We start from the raw sequence: 17,326 nt of genomic DNA, 5'->3' as shown, positions 1-17,326 counted from the left end.
CCGCAGCGCCTCCAGCACCATCCCGGCCCCGCTCCCGAGCCCCTGCCCGGCCCCGCCTCCTGCTTCCGCCGCCGCGGGGGCGGGAACGGCCCCGTTAAAGGCGGCGGGGCCGGGGAGGCGCCGCGTCTGCCCGCGCCATGGCCGAGGCGGCAGCGCAGGTACCGCCTCGCCCCGCGGGTCCCCCAGGCACCCTTGCCCCCTTCTCCCTCCCCTCAATGACTCCGCAGAGTTTCCCCGAAGCTCCTCTCACACTGGCTTGTGTTTTCCCCAGGATCTCCTGCTGGCAGCAGCGTTTGTCTCCGATGCGCAGTACAACAGGAATATTCCTTTTAAGACCTCCCCGGAGGCCGTCAGGTAAGGAGAGTTGCGCCCCCACACCTGTGGAGAGCCAACCACACCCGTGGCCAAGCAGCAACAGCCAAAAAGCGTCTGTGGTGCTAAGAAAGGTGGATGGGTGGAGTGCCAAAAATTGTACTTAAGCTGAAGTGCTTAAAGCGGAGCTCAGCGCATCTTTATGTTGAAGATGGGGGAATGACATTAAAAAGTTGTGTTTTGCTGGAGGGGAAAAAAAAAAAAAAAAAAAAAAGTAAAATCTTCCAAGCCTCTGTGGGAACGATGAGTTTGGGAGGTTTGTTCGGCCCTCAGCTGTGTGGAAGGTGCTGGAGTGGCAGAACCAGTGGGCTGCACAGTTATGTTTTCTTTACTATAATAAATATTCTATAATAAATACTCTGCTATTTAATGCTTCACTGAAAGGCAGTATAGTATCCATCTGTTCTGAGACTGAGTTGAAAACAAGTTGCCAGATTCCTGGCTGGCAAAAATGTTTGTTTGGGACAGCAAGTGCTGTTCTTCCAGGATGCATTTGGTGATGCCCTGGGATGTGCCCTGAAGTCTTTATTTATGGTGCCTGTGCTTTCTTGCTCCAGGCTTTATCAGCTCTATAACCACTGGATGATGCGAACAGCCACCTACTTCTTCATCTTCCTCAACCTGTCCCTTGCCCTGTTTGAGGAACCTGCTGTGTATCCGCTCCCCTTCCTGGTGAGTTTGTGGTGTAGGAGCAGCAAATGCAGCTGCTGGAGCTACCAAGGGCTTCTTGCTTCAAAGTGGTTGTCAGAGGTGCCAAGAGACAATGGATGCTGGTGTTTTTGGGGGTATCTTTGATGCTCTTGCTCTGGTGAGACCCCACCTGGAGTTCTGCATCCAGCCCTTGGTCCCCAGCACAGGAAGGATATGGAAAGTTGGAATGAGTCCAGAGGAGGTCACCAAGTTGATCAGAGGGATGGAGCAGCTCTGCTGTGAGGAAAGGCTGAGAGAATTGGGATTGTTCAGCCCGGAGAAGCTTTGGCATGACCTAATTGCAGCCTTCCAGTACCTGAAGGGAGTCCACAAGAAAGATGGAGAGAGACTCGTTCCAAGGGCCTGGCATGCCTGGACAAAGGGGAACAGCTTCCCACTGTCAGAGGGCAGGGTTACATGGGATATTAGGAAGGAATTCTTCCCTGTGAGGGTGGTGAGGCCCTGGTACAGGTTGTCCAGAGAAGGTTACCCAGAGAAGCTGTGGCTGCCCCATCTCTGGAAGTGTCCAAGGCCAGGTTGGATGGGGCTTGGAGCAACCTGGGATAGTGGAAGGTGTCCCCTGCCCATGGCAGAGGTTGAAACGAGATGATCCTTAAAATCCCCTCCAACCCAAATGATCTGTGATTTTATAATTCTGTGATTTGTTTGAAATGGGGACAAAAAGGGCACAGGAGCTGGCCAGGGACTGTAGGAGCTGTTGTGGCCATCAGCAATGGCCCATGTGACTGTGGACAAAGCCACACTGCTGTTCTCCATCTGTGAGAGCAATTCCAGCCTTCTTTGGGACTCAAGTCCAGTTGTCACATGTGAAAGTAGAAGCCAAGTTTTACTTTAGGCCAGACTTTTCTGCAGCCTTTATTTGCCCTGCGCCAGTGTGATTGTGAAAGATGTACTCCTTGAATCCTAAGCAAACACAGACTTTAACTGCTGGCTTTAACCTGCCTCTGGCAGGCAATTCCACAAAAGGAAGCCTGAAACTGTTGCTCTGCCTGTTTTTCACCGTGCAAAAAGGAATATTGCTGCTCCTGGTTGTGCTGGCTGAGCCCTGCTCTCTCTGCAGGCCACGTCAGTGCTGGAGGTGTTGTGCCTTCTGGTGTTCCTTGGCCGGCTGACACACTTTGCCAAAGTCACCCTGCACAAGGTGTTCTGGAAGGACACCAAGAACATCTGCATCATGGTGGCAATCCTGGTGAGTTGGGCCCAGGGGAGGTGGGTTTTTTTTTCCCCTCCTGTTGCTTTCCTGGGATCCCAGACCTGGCATACACGAGCCATGGCCAAACCAAGCAGCTCTCACAAACCCGTCGTGTGTGCACCTCTCCTGTATCAGTGAACACTGTTCACTGTCTCGACACATTCCAGCATTACTTCTGGGAGTTTTCCTTCTTTTTCCTCCAGTTATCCCTGACAGACCTGGCCATATATGGGGTCCTCAGGCTATATGACGTGAGGAGCATCCGATGGTCAAGGATTGTGAGGCCCATCTTCCTCATCAATTTTGCAGAGAGTCGCCAGGTAAGGAAAAGGTCTGGTGGCAATGTCCAGGGTGCTGTTTTTTCGGACAGCCTGCTGCTTTCCATGATCCAGGGGATTCAGCAGAAAGGTTTCATGGCAGAATTTAGGGTCCTGTGAGAGAAGGCTTGTTTCAGAAGAGGCCTGAGGCAATAATATGGTGGACAAAAGAGTGGATTCACACTGTACCACAGAAAAAACCACCGTGTTTCTCCCTGAGTCAGGCTCCAGGTTACTGATTTCTGGAAGTCTCCTGGGTAAACAAGTGTCACGCTGTTCTCAAATGTATAGTCCAGACTTGGACTCTGATTCTTCTCATCATGGGGAGATCTTTGTCCTGCTGCCCAAGACTGGTGTTGTCCTGACTTACAAATGAATAAACTGTGGTGTGGAGGCCTTGGGGAGGGAGCAGTTCAACGTTTGGGCTCAGAGCATGTAGTTTGTGGCCTGGAGTGATGGATTTTTGTCCCTGACTGGTTCCCTGCAGCAAGAACATCTCAGCAGTGCCCTGGGGCTCTCTGTCCCTTGGCTCTTGAGTTCACTGTGACGTGTAGCTGGGGCCTTTCCTTCTAGGATTCCTCCTGGAGAACGAGGAGGAAAGGCCTGGGGCTCTTGCACCCCAGTTTAGGGGTTTGATGCAGATGGGATTGTGAGGGGAAAAAGGGGTGCCATGTTGCCACTGAGCACTTCCCCTGTCCCTGGCAGATCCGGAGGGCCTTCCGTAGCATCCGCAACACGCTGCCCGAGATCACCTACGTCTTCCTGCTCTTCATGTTCAGCCTCCTCATGTTCTCCCTCATGGCCTTGAAGCTCTTTGGAGAGAGGTATGGATACTTCTTTGCTCCTGGGATACTCTGGGCAGACTCCAAGCAATTCCTAGGGAACACAAACACTGCTGATAGGTGCAGCTCCTGTGGTGGGGCACGTGATCCTAGTGCTTAACTCCAGGCTGTCCTCTTCCTCCTAGGAATCTCCAGACAGCAGAAGGCTTGCCCTACTTCAGAAACTACCTGGAGATTGTGTTTGACCTCTATGTGCTGGTGACGACAGCAAACAGCCCGGATGTCATGTATGCATGTCATGTGTAGATGATCAGATCTTTCTCTCATAGTGTCCTCAGGGCTCTCTGTGCAGCCTCTAATTTGCACAGCACAGTTAAAATTCTGTGAGTGTTGGGCTTTTCACCCCCATCTGTTCTGGGTTCCCATTTTGGTTCGTGCTGGGAAGGTGCTGTTAAGTGTAAGACAGGGAGGAATGGCTTGGTCATCTATGTGCTGGCAATATCTTGGGCATGACTGGGATGATACAGGGACCCTGGGAATTTAAACAGAGAAATAAAATGCTGCTTATCCTCCTAGAGCAAGTGGAAAAGCAGATCTGAGTGCAGCAAGGGTCTGAGGCCAAAAACCATCATATGGCTGAGACATCACCTCATGTCTGCTCTTAAATTTGGCCACACTGGCAGAGATTTCATCTCTGTGCTGTCTTTTGCACCCCTTCAGTCAGGGCCTGACAAACCATGGTGAAAACCCAGCAGAAGAAAAGTGCTTTCCAGCTGACTTAATGCAGTTTTTAGCTTGGGTATTATCTGATAAGTTTGATCTGTCTGTCTAAAACAGCACTTGGAAATCCATCTGGGAGTCTGTTTTCTCATGGATTCCCTTTCCCTGTTTGTCAGTCTGGCAAGCAGCAATCCCTCTCCCCTTCTCTAGGATGCCAGCATTTGACTTCAGCTCCTGGTACGCCCTGTTCTTCATCGCCTTTGTCATCATCAACACTTACATCTTCATGTCTCTCTTCCTGGCCGTGGTCTACAACAACTACAAAAAACATCTGAAGGTAATGCGTGGAGGGGCTTGTGACCAGTGGATTCCTGCTGTTCTCTGTAAGGAACCTCTGGCTTTCCCTTGGAAAGCTTTGAGAAGGGGGGAACAGCTTCTTGCCTTTGGTGCTCTGCAAGCAACAAGCACAGATCTACCTTTCATATTGTGGGCTTGTTGGGAGTTCTGCTGTTGGCATTGAATTACGTGCTCTGTGGTGTTTCCAGCAGATAAGAAGCACATTCTGCATTATCTTGGAGATTTAGTCCTAGCTCAGCATTGCTGTCTCCATGCAGGGAACTGTTTTTGCACAGCATCTTTGCATGTGCTCTTAGAACAAAGGAACTGGAAATGGGAGGTCTGAGTAAATCAGAATTTTTGTTCTACCCAAACTGGGTAAGGGCAGTTTGGGACTTGTGATCAAAGGGGGAGAGCTGGCAACTCCTGGCTGCTCCCATGAGGGGGTTGGATCTTCCTGAGGAAGCTGGGTCTTCTCCTGCTTGCAGTCATGTGCAGATCTCTACCCCTGCTCTCAGCAGGATTCATTTGTGGATGGGAAGCATGTGTGGACACATCCTCTTTGCTTGTGTGGACACATCCTCTTTGCTTCTGTGGCCATGCAGATCCCGTGATCTTTGTCACCTCCTTCCTGTCTGGCACTACCCTTTGTCTTTCCTTCCGGTTTTTCAGCATTGTCCCAGCATCCAGAAATCTGTTGATCCTTCCAGAGCTCTCTGTGGAGATCCCACAGCTGCCTGTTAAACACCATTTCTCACCCCCCCGCACTAACTGTGCTGTGCTGTGTCCAGTGTCATTCCCCTGGGTCTCTTCTTGCATCTCTGCACTGTGCAAATGAGTTTATTTGTTAAACAAAAGGGGAAGGGTGCCTGGAGCTGCCTGACTCCCGATGCTCTCTCTAGAATGAGATCCGTAAACTCGCCTACATGAAGCGCCGCAAGATGATCGAGGCCTTCAACCTCCTGAAGGAAGAGGAGGGAGAGCAGTTCGTGGTTCGGGAAGCCCGGTGGAAGCAGCTGGTCAAGCTGGTGGCTCCTGACACCAGCAGTTCCCACCGGGAGCTGCTGCTCCGCATCTCAGATGACGAGCAGAAAGGGTTTGTAGGTGAGCAGTGGGGACTGGGGAGGAGCCAGGGGCTAGGAGGGGTTTGGCATTGGGATTTTTGATCTGTAATGGCCCCAGAGAGACTCAGAATCATTGAGGTGGGAAATGACCTCCATGACTGAGCCCAACTTGTGACTGATCCCCACCTTATCGGCAAGATCAGAGCACTGAGTGCCACATCCAGTCATTCCTTGGGCACCTTGGGGCCATTCTCTTGCTGTTTCCCTCCAGATTCCTGGAGTCCTGAAAGGCTGTTCCTGCTGCCTGTGCTGTAGCCCATGTCCCACACACTGTGTGGCCTTCAGGGCCATCTGACATCAGGCCATGCTCTCCATGGTGTGTGGGGCCTCCTGTCCTCAGCAGAGGATGTGGAAAGCCTCCCTTGTTATCAGATGCCTCCAAGCAATGTGGCTCCCCCCACAGTCCTCTGGAGCAGGAATATCAGGAGAGATGGGTCAGTCTCCTCGTTTGGAATTGTTCTGTGGTGGTTGTTGGCCCATGGCTCGAGACAATTCCCTAGGAATGAGGCAGAGAAGCTGCTTGAATTCCAAGTTCAGCCTGTTGTGGTGGATACCACTCTGGGTTGGGCTTTGCTGCCCCTCCTGTGGGCTCAGATTTGCATTTAGCAGACACTGTTTATTTGCCATGGGATCAGGCTGACCCGTGCCACTCTGCTGCAGACAAGAAGTCCTTCGTGCAGCTGGCAGACCTGCTCAACATCCAGGTGGTGACACTGAAGATCCGCAGGCACCCTCTGGCGCGCTGGGTGCCGGCCCTGTATGGATCTGCTCCCAGCCGGCTCCTGCGCAGCGTCGTGAGGCACAGGTGAGCTCTGACAGGGCCCAGGGCTACCTGGGCGTGCTGCTGGGGAGGACAGGCTGTGGCCAGGCCACCCTCAGGGGCTCTGCCACTGCTCCTGGCCTGCCTTTGGTGGTGTGGAGGAACAGCCCTGACTGTGGGCGAGGCTGCACCTTGGCCAGGCCCACTGGCTGAACTGGGTTTTGCTGGCAGTAGTCTGTGCTTTGTGTCCTGCCATGAAGGACCTAAGTGCTGCACTTAGAGCTGCTCCTACCTCAGCAGTCTCTGCTGCAGAGCTATGTCCTGCTGCCTTGTCAGCGCTGGGAGTTATGGAGTTCTCTAGAGCTCTGTTTCACCTCTGAGCCTTCCCAGAATCCCAAACTTGCTGAGGTTACAAGGAACATCTAAGGATGGGCTAGTGGAACCCCCCTGCTCCAAGCAAGGTCAGCCAAAGTAGGGTACTCAGGGCTATGCTAGCTGGGTCCAGAGTATCCTCAAGGATGAAGGCTCCAAAACCTCTCTACAACCCATTCCAGTGCTTTATCACTCCCAATTAAAAAAAACCAACCAAACAACTTTTTTGTTTAAATGGAAGTTCCTGTATTTCAACTTGTGCCCCTTGCCTCTTGTGCTTCCACTGGATACCACTGAGAAGAGTCTGGCTCCATCTTCCCTGCACCTTCCCATCAGGTATTTATGCACAGGAGCTGCTCCTGACCCTTCTCCCTCTCAGGCCGGACAACCGTGGCTCTCCCAAAGTGTCCTGAGTCAGACTGTTCTGTCCTTCCACTGTTTCTAATGTGTTCAGGTCTCTCTTGTACTGGGGAGCCCAGTTGACTCCAAATGTGGCCTTACCAGCACTGAGTAGATGGGGAAAAATCACTTCCCCAGACCTGTTAACCAAATTCTGTGTTGGACTTCAAGAGCAAAACTAAACTCTGCAATGACTCTCCCAAAGTCTCAGGTTTGGGGAGAACTGATGGGTAAAGAATTTTTGAGAGAGGAGGCAAAATGTTTTGGAAATAGCTGTGTGACTTTGACCTTCTTGGGAGTGACAAGCTCACCTCTTTGTTCTTGCAGGGCTTTTGTTTGGACTTATGATGCCATCATCTTGATAAATGCCATCTTCATTGCCCTGGATGAGGAAAGCCCCTACATTTCCTATGCAGAGTGGGTGTTCCTTGCTGTGTATGTCCTGGAGATCCTCCTGAAGGTCTACACTTATGAACCCAGGGAGTTCTTTGGCAAAACCCAGTTTTGGAACTGGTGAGTGGGCTGGAAATTTGTGTGGAGTGTGGTGAGTGCTGTGCTCGGCTCCTCAGGGATGGAAAGGCTCTGAACTCCTGTGCCAGGGTGTGTTTAAGATGAATCAGAGGATGATGTGACAAAACTCTCCCATGTGCCCATAGGCTGAGCTGACCCAGGGCTGCCTGGCTCTGATGTGAGGAGCAGGGGTCACTCCTTGTTTAAACCCCACTCCTGTCCCCCGAAATCTAACAGCAGTGCCTTCCCTCATGCCAGGTTTGATACTCTCATCATCTTTGCTGCCCTGACTGCAACGATTCTCAATGCCACTCTCAAGTCCAGTAAGTGCAGCTTGAGCAGCCTGCATGCCTTGGGAATCTTGGTGTCCTCCCCAGCCTCCTGCCAGCACCTCAGGCTTGGCAGGCTTTGAGACCAGACAAGGAATTTCTGGAGGGTTTCTAAGAACTAACCCAGTCTTCCTCTTTTTTTCTTTTTTTTTTTTTTTTTTTAGCTCCCTGTTATAGTGTTTAACAAGGACATAACAGTAACAAATAAAGAGCTTTATCTTAACACTTCCCGGCTTTATTTTCATAATAATATCTTTGTTCATTTCTCAGCCATGAAGTACAACAGCCAGCAGATCCTGGACATTGTGTTCATCCTAAGAGTCCTCAGGCTGATCCGGATTGTTGACAGCATTCAGAGGTGAGGAAGAGAGTGGGGTGGGAGATGGGTTTTGGGGAGGGGTTGGTCTGTGCCAGAGGCAGTGCCCTGAGTGTCCAGCACTGACCATGGCTGCTCCAAAAAGCATCCCAAGGCCTTGTCCCAGCCTGCCTGGGATGAGCCCAGTGGCTGCAGCCTCTCTGGAGGCTTCTTTTGGGGATGTGGGGAGCATGTGGTGGCCAGGGTGTGCCAATAACCAGCATGGGCTCTCTGTAGGTTCCGGGTCATCATGAACACCCTGATAAACATCGTCCCGACCATGCTGACTTTTGGAGGGCTCACTCTGGTAAGAAATCCGGGCTTCTCGGTTCAAAGCACTCCAGTTTCACAGAAGTGTGTCTGAAGTGTCATGCTCGTACTGTTTCCAAGGGGATCAATGCAATTCCCTGGATGGCAGGCCCTTGGAACTGTAAGTGTTCGATTGATTCATGGCCGTTGTGCAAGCAAAGGGTGCAGAGGGGCTGCATTCCTGCTTTTTCCTGGATCAGGACATCCTCCTTGGATCCATGGGGTGTTCTGGCAGCCTGGGCTTTTCATCATAAGGAATCAAATCATGGTTTGGGCAAGAGGCTGAATGAGAAACCTGGTTCTCAAATGATTTCCTATAATTGGCCTCTGTTATGATTTGGGAATGTTTCCTTTTCATGTATTTGTGGTTCTTGGCTAATTATTCCTGCCTGGTGATTGCTGTTGGGTGGCTTGGGGCTCTTGGACTCTGTGCTGCCCTCCAGCCCCTTGCTGTGCCTGTGGAAATTGGAAAACCTGCTGGGATGCCAAGTTTGCCCTGGGGCTTGCAGCTTGCTGGAGAAGCAGGTGATGGGGTTTCTCTTCCCAGGTTGTGTATTGTGTGTTTGCTATCATTGGCATGGAGTTATTCCATGGGAAAATCCAGTACTTCCCTGCCAACTCGAACACTCCTTATGCCCTGGAATGTGGGAATCCAGCTCTCAAGGATTCCCTTTTTGCCCGTGGGAAGTACTGCAAGAACAACTTCAACAACTTTGCCTCATCCTTCATTGTCCTCATGGAGCTCACTGTGGTCAACCAGTGGCACGATATCCTTTGTAGTGCACATTCCCAGCTGGAACCTTGGGAACTGGGCTTGATGGTCCTTGTGGGTGACTGGGTGGTTCTCTGATCCACCCTCTTCCCAGATTCTGCTCTTCCCCTGGCATTGCACATGGACAGGTGGCAGAGATGGGCCCACAGAGGGTTTTGTTGGGTTCCCTCAGCTCCTCCTTCCCTCTTTTCCCTTAACTCCCGCTCCACTCTTTGCCAATGGATTTGCCAACGTGACAGCTCAGCCTGCCAAGCTTTACTTCATCGCCTTCCACATTGTGATGGTGATAATCATTGTCAAGTAGGTTTTTTGGGATGATTTCATCCTCTTTGGATGAAAAAGGGAATCTGCCCCTGCCAGGGCAGTGCTGGTGGGCCTGGGGTCACTCATGGCAGGCAGGTGGGATGTGTTTAGAGGGATCTGCTGCATTCTTGTCCCCACTGGGTGCTGCTCTGGCCTGGAGGGGATGGAGCACTGGGAAATGAGCCTGGGAATACTGAGATGGGCAATGCCAATGAGGAAGTGCTGCCTTAATTCTGCTCATTGTTTCTTTCAGTATCTTTGTGTCGTTCATCTTGGAAGCTTTCTTTGTGGAATATTCCCTGGAGAAGAGTGAAGTGGAAACTGCCATCGAGCAGAAAATCCAGGAGCTGGGAATGGGAGTTCAAGAGTAAGCCCGCGAATGAACCCATGGTGGATGTGGCCAATTTGGCACCAGTGATGAGGGAAAAGCACCCTCTGTGTCGAGGTGTGAGCTGAGATTCCCCTTCCTCGTCACAAAGTTCTGGCTGATCTTCCTTAAAAATGGCGATTCCTCTTCCCTGTCATGAAGTTCTGGCTCCTCTGCTGGTTTAAGTGCCAGTAGAAGGCCCCTGGTGTTGGCTTTGCTGCCTCCCGTGGCTCTTCCAGCCCAGAGGACAGCAGAGGTGCTGGAAAAGAACCCCATGGCTGGTGCTTGTCCTGCCCCACTGGAAACCCATCGCTGCTGGGCTCCCAGGGTAGGGTGTGCCCCCTTCCCAGGTAATTCCTGGCCCTTCCTGTGCAGGGATGAGCTCCGGGATGAGCAGCTCCTTGACAACATGGAGAGTGCAGAGCACGAGCTGGAGGGGGAAGGTGGAACGAAGGCACAGAGCAAAGGGCTGCTGTTCAAAATTGCCTCCAAACGTAAGTGTGACCCTCCAGGGTGTCCAGGCCCAAGGGTCCCAGCTGTTCCTTGGGAGAAGCTCCCGAGTCCTGCTGTTCCCTCGGGGCTATGAAAGCAGCCAAAACCCACCCGGAGTCTTTGGGACGACTGTGGACATTAGATGTTTGCTGTTTGTTTTTACTTCTGTAGCAACTTCTCCTGTCCCACCTTGGCCCTTGTGTGTCCCTTGTCTTCATTAACCTCCCTCTGGAGACACTGGCCTGGTGGCCGAGGTCCTGCTGTGCCAAGACACCTGTTTTCCTTTCTCCCTCCTCTGTGGGCCTTGCATTCCTGCTGCCTTGGATCACGGGGTGACTGTATCCTCCTTTGCTCTGGCTCGCTCGATGACTATTTTCCTCCTTCTCCTGGCTTTCTTGCTGTACCACAGGTATCCATTGTGTGGGAATAGAAGGGTTTAAAATCCCAGATAATGGCCTTATCCTCGAGAAGGGCTCACAGTACTTCAAGCAGGTGGGGTGGAACAGCAGGGAATGTGATTTGGGGGGTTTTCTTGCCTGTTTTAAAACAGGGACCTTGAAGGTAGCCAGAGGAGCAGATCTGGTGCTTACAGGGAATTCTTTTGTCCCGCCAGGATACAGGACAGTGGATGCTCTGCTGCAGCGCATGTTCGAGGCAGAGATACCCCTGGAGGACGAAGGCCCTTCCTTTGAAGAGATCCTAAACTTGTCCCCCACCTCGGCTGTTGCCAGGAGCCCGAGTTCCGAGAGCGCGGCTTGAGGGGGGATCAGGGAATGGAGCTGATTCCCGGCTGTCCAGGTGTTCCCTGGCTGCTCCCACACGTGGGGCCCGGGTTCCACGGTGGGAACAAGCAGCTTTGTCCTGGGAAGGAGCTTTATCTCATGGAAAGTCCCGTATAAACGTCTGGAATGCGGGGGGCAGCCGGAGTATCCGGCTGTGCCTGGAAAGGGACGGCGCCCGGGCAGTATGTTCTGGAATAACCCCTTCTTGTAACTGGAATTGTATCGCAGCACTTTTCTATGCAGCTCTATGGACCGGTGTGTGCTGAACGAAGCGGCTCTTCAGCACAATAAATTCAGCAGTTTGGAAAACCCATGGAATATCTCCGAGTTAATGAGGGGAGAGGGTTGGGGCTGCTCCCTGATAACGTGCAGGGCTCGGAGGTGGGAAACGAAGACGAGGAGAGGAGCGGGGGCTGCTCCTCACTCTCGGGGCGCCGCGTGCGTTGCCCAGCGTTCCTCTTTTACTTCCCAATTCCTCATTTTGTGTCCTCTTTTCCCTTGGGGATGCGCCCGGGCCGCCCTGCAGCGGCCGCCACGGGAACAGCACCTGAGGGCGGTGCTGAGGGCGGTGCTGAGGGCGGGGTTTCCCGCGTGATTGACGGAGCCAGCGGCCAATGGGGAGGCGGGGCGGGGCGAGGGCTGGCCAATGGGAGGCGTCAGGGGCTGCGCGCGGCCAGTTTGAATCGGCGGGAGCGGTTGGGGCGGACGGGCATGGACGGGCCCGGGCGGTGAGCGGGAGAACGGGATGGGGGAAGGGGGAGAACGGGATGGGGGAAGGGGGAGAACAGGATGGGGGAACGGGGAGAACGGAATGGGGAGCGGGATAGCGGGATGGGGGAAGGGGGAGAACAGGATGGGGGAGCGGGATAGCGGGATGGGGAGCGGCGTTGGGGCGTGCCCCGTCCCCCGGAGCTGTGCGGATGCCGCGGCCGTGGGGGCGGCAGAGCCTCGGCCCGCCCCGGGCGCTTCCCACCCTCCCTGATCCCGGCCTGAGCCGGCCTCTCTTCCCTGCAGGGATTACGAGGCTCAGATCCGGAATTTCCGAGGGCCCGAGCCGCTGGAGCCGTGGTTCGGCTGAGCACGGCCCTGGCTCGGGGTGCCCCATCCCTTCCCCGCTGTTGCCCCGTCCCTGGCTCGGAGCTGACTCTGGAATGGTTTGCAGGTACCTGCAGTGGGCAGAGGAATGTCTCCCGCTCCAAGAGAAGCGGACCCGCTGGCCCGGGCTCCTGGAGGAGCTGCTGAAGAGGTGGGCGACAAGAGGGACAATGAATTGCCGCCAGGCAGCCCAGGATTATTCCCAAACGCCATCCCCTGGCTCTGTAAATTGGTAAGGTCTTGTTCTCCCCAAGCCCGTATCCAGAGCGCCGTGCTGGGAATAAAGTAATTCCTGGCTTTCCAATACTAAAAATGCAGCATCAGAACAGGGTTCTGTTAACCTGATGATTTGGGGGATATTTGGCAAAAATTGATGGTGGGCCAGGTTGGACTAAGCTTTTAACACTCTCTGGATTCACGGGATCAGGGATTCCAGTGTGCACCACACAGGTTTTTTCAGGGGAATCCCTTGATCCCCAAATCCGTATGACTTCAAAGCAGAAACTCCTGCGAGCTGAAGGCAACAGGATATTTCTTGGGAATGTTGAAGTGTTCAGTGTGTCCTAAATGTTAGGTTTGAGTTAATGCAGATGGTCTGGGATTGTGTGTTCAGAGTTGCTGGTTTAGGCATGGCCAGGTCTGGATTTGCATTTGTGGGCACTGAGTGTTCCTTGTGTCAGCTTTAGGTCTGGATTGGTGGGAATTGTCGGAGAAAAGAGAAGGGAATTGAAATGCAGAGGTCTGTTCTTGGAGAAATGATCAGGATGGGAGGAAAGAGGGTGTGGAACTGCTGGGAGCTCCTGGAGTGAGGGAAAGGATGCAAGAGGTGGAAACAAAAGCTGTGGAACAAAGCCCAAAAAGGGGGCTGTAAGTTTGTCTCATACCTCTTTAAACTTTCAAGAAGTGTCGTCTAAGGTGATCTGATGCAATGTTCGCTTTGGATAAATAATTTTAATAGTTTTCTGGGTATGATTATGAGACCCTTTATCCTAGCTCACCCATCTGTGCTCATTTGTCTCCTGTCTTCTTGTATCTAATTTAAATCATCAGTGTTGTATGGTGAGGGTTTTTTACTTATAAGGATGCTAGAAGGAATTAGAGCAAGGGCTTGGATCTGAACCCCACTGGCCACTGCCTTTGCTGTTTTGTCTGCCATAGCATTTCCCAGTTCAGGGATGGTGTTACCCTGGGAGTGTCCCTTACAATGCATTATAGCCACTTTTGAAGCTTTTACCACTGCTTCCAGTAACTGCATGATTTCAGTAGCATGCTTGATTTCTTTCTTCTGTGAGGTTAATAAACCCCTTTCTTTCCAGATAGCCCTGGGAGCATGTACCACCCCAAAAGCATACCTTGAATCAGTCCAAATGTTGATAGGTTTTCCTTTGGCCAACGCCAAGGCTCCAGTTAGGGTTGTTATTTCAGCCTTTTGAGCTGATGTCCCCACAGGTAACAGTTTTGCCTCAATGACAGCGTCTGTGGTTGTAACTGCACACCCAGCGAGCCGCTCACCATCCTTGACATAACTGCTCCCATCAGTGAACCAGCTGTCTGCACTTTCTACTGGAGAGTCCTTTAGGTCTGGGTGGCTGGAGTAAACTGCCTCCATGGTTTCAATGCAGTCCTGCTGTCCAGGCTCCTCAGCAGCCTTGCCCTGGAGGTAAGCTGCTGGGTTTAAAACATTAGTTACTTGGATACTCACATCCTCTGATTCTGCTAGGACAGCCTGGTATTTGAGAAAGCGAGATGGGCTTAACCAGTGATTTCCTTTCTGTGTGAGCACTGCTGACACTGTGTGAGAGACAAAAACAGTTCTCTGCTGGCCCAGTGTGAACTTGAGGGCTTCCTCTATGTTCAGGGTCACAGCTGCCACTGCACGCAGGCAGGGGGGCTCTCCTTGGCTGACCACGTCCAGTTGCTTGGAGAAATGAGCCACTGGCCTTTTGTATGGTCCCAGCTTCTGTGCCAAAAGTCCCAGTGCCAGTCCTTGTCTCTCATGTGAGAACAACAGAAAAGGTTTAGTGACATCTGGTATGCCCAGTGCTGGAGCTTGCATCAGCTCACGTTTCAGAGTTACAAATCATTATTAGTCTCTGGTGTCCAGCATAGGTGAGCTCCCCCAGTCTCTTTTAGGAGTTGGTATAAAGGTTTCACAATGAGTCCATAGTTGTAGATCCATAATCTACACCATCCTGTCATTCCCAGAAAAGTTCTCAGTTCTTTGGTAGTGGTTGGCCTGGGCATTTGACAAATTGCCTCTTTCCTGTTGCCTCCCAAGGCTCTCTCCCCTCCTGCCAGTTCATACCCCAGATATGTAACTTTCTGGAGGACTAGCTGAGCCTTTTCAGGGGAGACTCTATATCCACTTCGTCCCAGAAAATTTAAAAGACTTACAGTCCAGTTCTTGCAGTCTTCACGGGTCCTTGTTGCTATCAGCAGATCATCGACGTACTGCAGGAGTGTACCTTCTCCAAGTGGTGGTGTCCAGGCTTCCAGTTCCTTGGCTAATTGATCTCTAAATATCATGGGGCTATTTTGAATCCTTGTGGCAATACAGTCTATGTAAGTTGGCTTTTTCTCCCTGTTCTGGGGTTTTTCCATTCAAAGGCAAAAATTTCCTGACTGCTTTCAGCTAATGGCAGACAAAAGAGAGCATCTTTTAAATCTAAAACTGAAAACCACACCCAGTCACCTTGTAATTTTGTGAGTAAAGTGTCCTCAGGTCCTGAACTAATCAATAACTTCCATGTGGCTTTCGTACTGGTAGAATTGGGGTATTGCAGGAAGATCTACACTCTCTCAACAGCCTCTGATCAATAAATTTAGTAATTATTGGTTCTATTCCTACTCATGCTTCATGCCTTAGTGGATATTGTTTAACTGACACTGGTTGTGCCCCTTCCAGTAGTTCAGTAATCACTGGGGAGCCCGTTTTGGTCTCCTTGGAATTTCAACATTTCCTACTAATGGGATCACTTGATTTGTTATTTTACTATCTATGGGTATTTCTCTTCCCTGTATCTAATCTTAGTGGTTTAACTTACACTTTAAAGTCCTAGTCAGGTATCTTCAGGAGGCTTCTTTGGCTGTAGCTTCTTTATACAGTTTTTGTTATAATAATATTCCTACTCTGCTGTATAATTCTATACATGATGAAGGATTCGTTTTTATGATACAAAACTAACGCACAAAACATTTTCATACAAAATGTTCTCATGCAAACGTATCTTTACATCAGGGCTATGCTCTGTTTTCCAGGAGACAGATTATAGCACTCTTGTCATTTAATCTTGACACAAGCTACCAACTGTGGCTTTATTTTTGGTGGGATTAAAAATGAAATGAATTCTCTTTCAAACTCAGTTTGTTGTTTTCTTTTTTTTTTACCTCAAGTAGCTTTTTTTTTTTTTTTGGTGAATAAATTGCCTTCATCCCATTCTGCACCTCCAACTGAGATTGCAGAATGTGCTATAAATAGGAGGGGTGAGGAAAAGTTAAAACATCCTCTTAAGACATGTGGCATGAGATTGAACAGCACTTTAGTTTGAGAGCTGGTAGAGGGCTTTTCTGTATCCCTCTTGGTTTAGGAAGGGGGATTCAATCATTTCTCATGTAGTATTTGCTTGTGTTTTTTCAAGATTCTTTAATTTACTAATTAGAAAATCCAAAAAATTTAGCCAGATTATAATAATTTTGAAGCCTTCTGAGGCAGAACTGGGAAGGTTAGTCCATATTTGGAGGATTTCAAATATGTATAAATTCTTATACCAACTCTCAGGATAATATTGGTTGAGACAAATTATACATCTATAAGACCTTAACCCCACCATTTTTCAGTAAAAAGACAAAACAAGTTAGACAAAAATTAAACTCAAGAATATGTAGAATGCTTTAACTACTATTTGATCTTTCACCAAGTCACTTGCAATGAAAACACAAACAAATTACAAACATTAACCAACTGGCAGTGCAAGCAATTACGGTGACACTTTAAATTTCATTGGTTTTCACACAGCTCCATCTCATGTGTTGGTAGGTTCTTATAAAGTGAAAATTTGGCCCACTAGACCGATTACTAAAAAAGAAGTAAAACTTTTTGGGGCTAACACAAAGTGACAGTGAAGCAATGATTATCACATTTTGGTGTGATTTTGCTGCTTGCAGTTTCCTTGCTCTCAAACTGCTTTCTTTATCTTTGATGTTGGGACATTTGACATTCCTAGAAAAGAGAAAAGAAACAAACTTCCCCAAAAAAAAAAAAAGTCTGAATGAAACAAGAGTTTAATTGCATTAACTTAATCAAGTGGAGTTTTAGTTTTTATTCTATGAAGTGCTTGTTGCACCACTTTTGTTGTGTCCCACAGGTTTTCAGTGGGGTTTCTTCCAATTGATCCTTCAGTGGAGGGAGTGAGACTGCTTTTAAAAGTTTTGCAAGAGTTGCAGTCTGTGAATCAGGCATTTGGATTGCCTCTTTTTTCTTCAGGGTTTTAGTAGGCTTCTGCTTTTCGCCCTGGAGCAGTTTACCTTATCAGTTTGCTCCTTTTGTTCTAGTGATTTTCCTTTTGGACAAGATCAAGTTCGGCAGCAAGCAATGCTACTGCCTAAAACCCCCTTGCCTCTCTTTTTTATTTTTTTAATAACCAATCACATTTTTAGTAATCAATTATCTTTTAGTAACCAATTGTTCTTTATCTCAATTTTTTTTTTTTTTTTTTTTTTTACCAAGTCCACCCCAGGAGTAGAGAGGTGACTAACAAATTAACCAAGGAAGGACAGCAAAACATTCTCCCCATAGGTTTCTTTACAGCCCCCGCAGACGAGGCTGCGTGACAAATACCTGGGCCTGCACAGGGACAACACCATCCCCACAAGGCTGCAGGATTAGAATCTGCCAATTCTAGTTCTCCACAATAAACCACAGACTGCT

General features: G+C 50.1%; 1 protein-coding gene across 3 annotated transcripts; it reads left to right on the top strand.

The window, feature by feature from the left end:
- Positions 1-6: 6 nt before the first annotated feature.
- On the top strand, positions 7-11,476 carry LOC309570366 (two pore channel protein 2-like). Of its 3 annotated transcripts, XR_014226249.1 has the most exons (20): positions 7-158; positions 272-354; positions 930-1,044; positions 2,144-2,272; positions 2,479-2,595; positions 3,298-3,416; positions 3,560-3,661; positions 4,305-4,431; positions 5,333-5,534; positions 6,215-6,359; positions 7,413-7,598; positions 7,854-7,918; positions 8,195-8,282; positions 8,517-8,586; positions 9,136-9,355; positions 9,570-9,660; positions 9,917-10,030; positions 10,406-10,524; positions 10,694-10,931; positions 11,136-11,237. XR_014226249.1 is itself a non-coding variant. In XM_082277124.1 (19 exons), the coding sequence occupies exons 1-19, from the start codon at positions 138-140 to the stop codon at positions 11,279-11,281; spliced, it is 2,259 nt and encodes a 752-aa protein (XP_082133250.1). In that variant the 5' UTR covers positions 7-137; the 3' UTR covers positions 11,282-11,476. The 3 variants fall into 3 exon arrangements, 2 of the variants coding, with proteins under 2 accessions (XP_082133250.1, XP_082133251.1); XM_082277124.1 differs by lacking the exon at positions 10,694-10,931 and having other exon boundaries at positions 11,136-11,476; XM_082277125.1 differs by lacking the exons at positions 9,136-9,355; positions 9,570-9,660; positions 9,917-10,030; ... (1 more) ...; positions 10,694-10,931; positions 11,136-11,237 and adding an exon at positions 8,670-9,082.
- Positions 11,477-17,326: the final 5,850 nt, after the last annotated feature.

Source organism: Coloeus monedula (genome assembly GCF_965178545.1).
Source record: "Coloeus monedula genome assembly, chromosome: 2".
Taxonomy (NCBI): Eukaryota; Metazoa; Chordata; class Aves; order Passeriformes; family Corvidae; genus Coloeus; species Coloeus monedula.
Note: the sequence above shows the minus strand (reverse complement) of the source record. Positions and strands in the feature narration are given on the sequence as shown.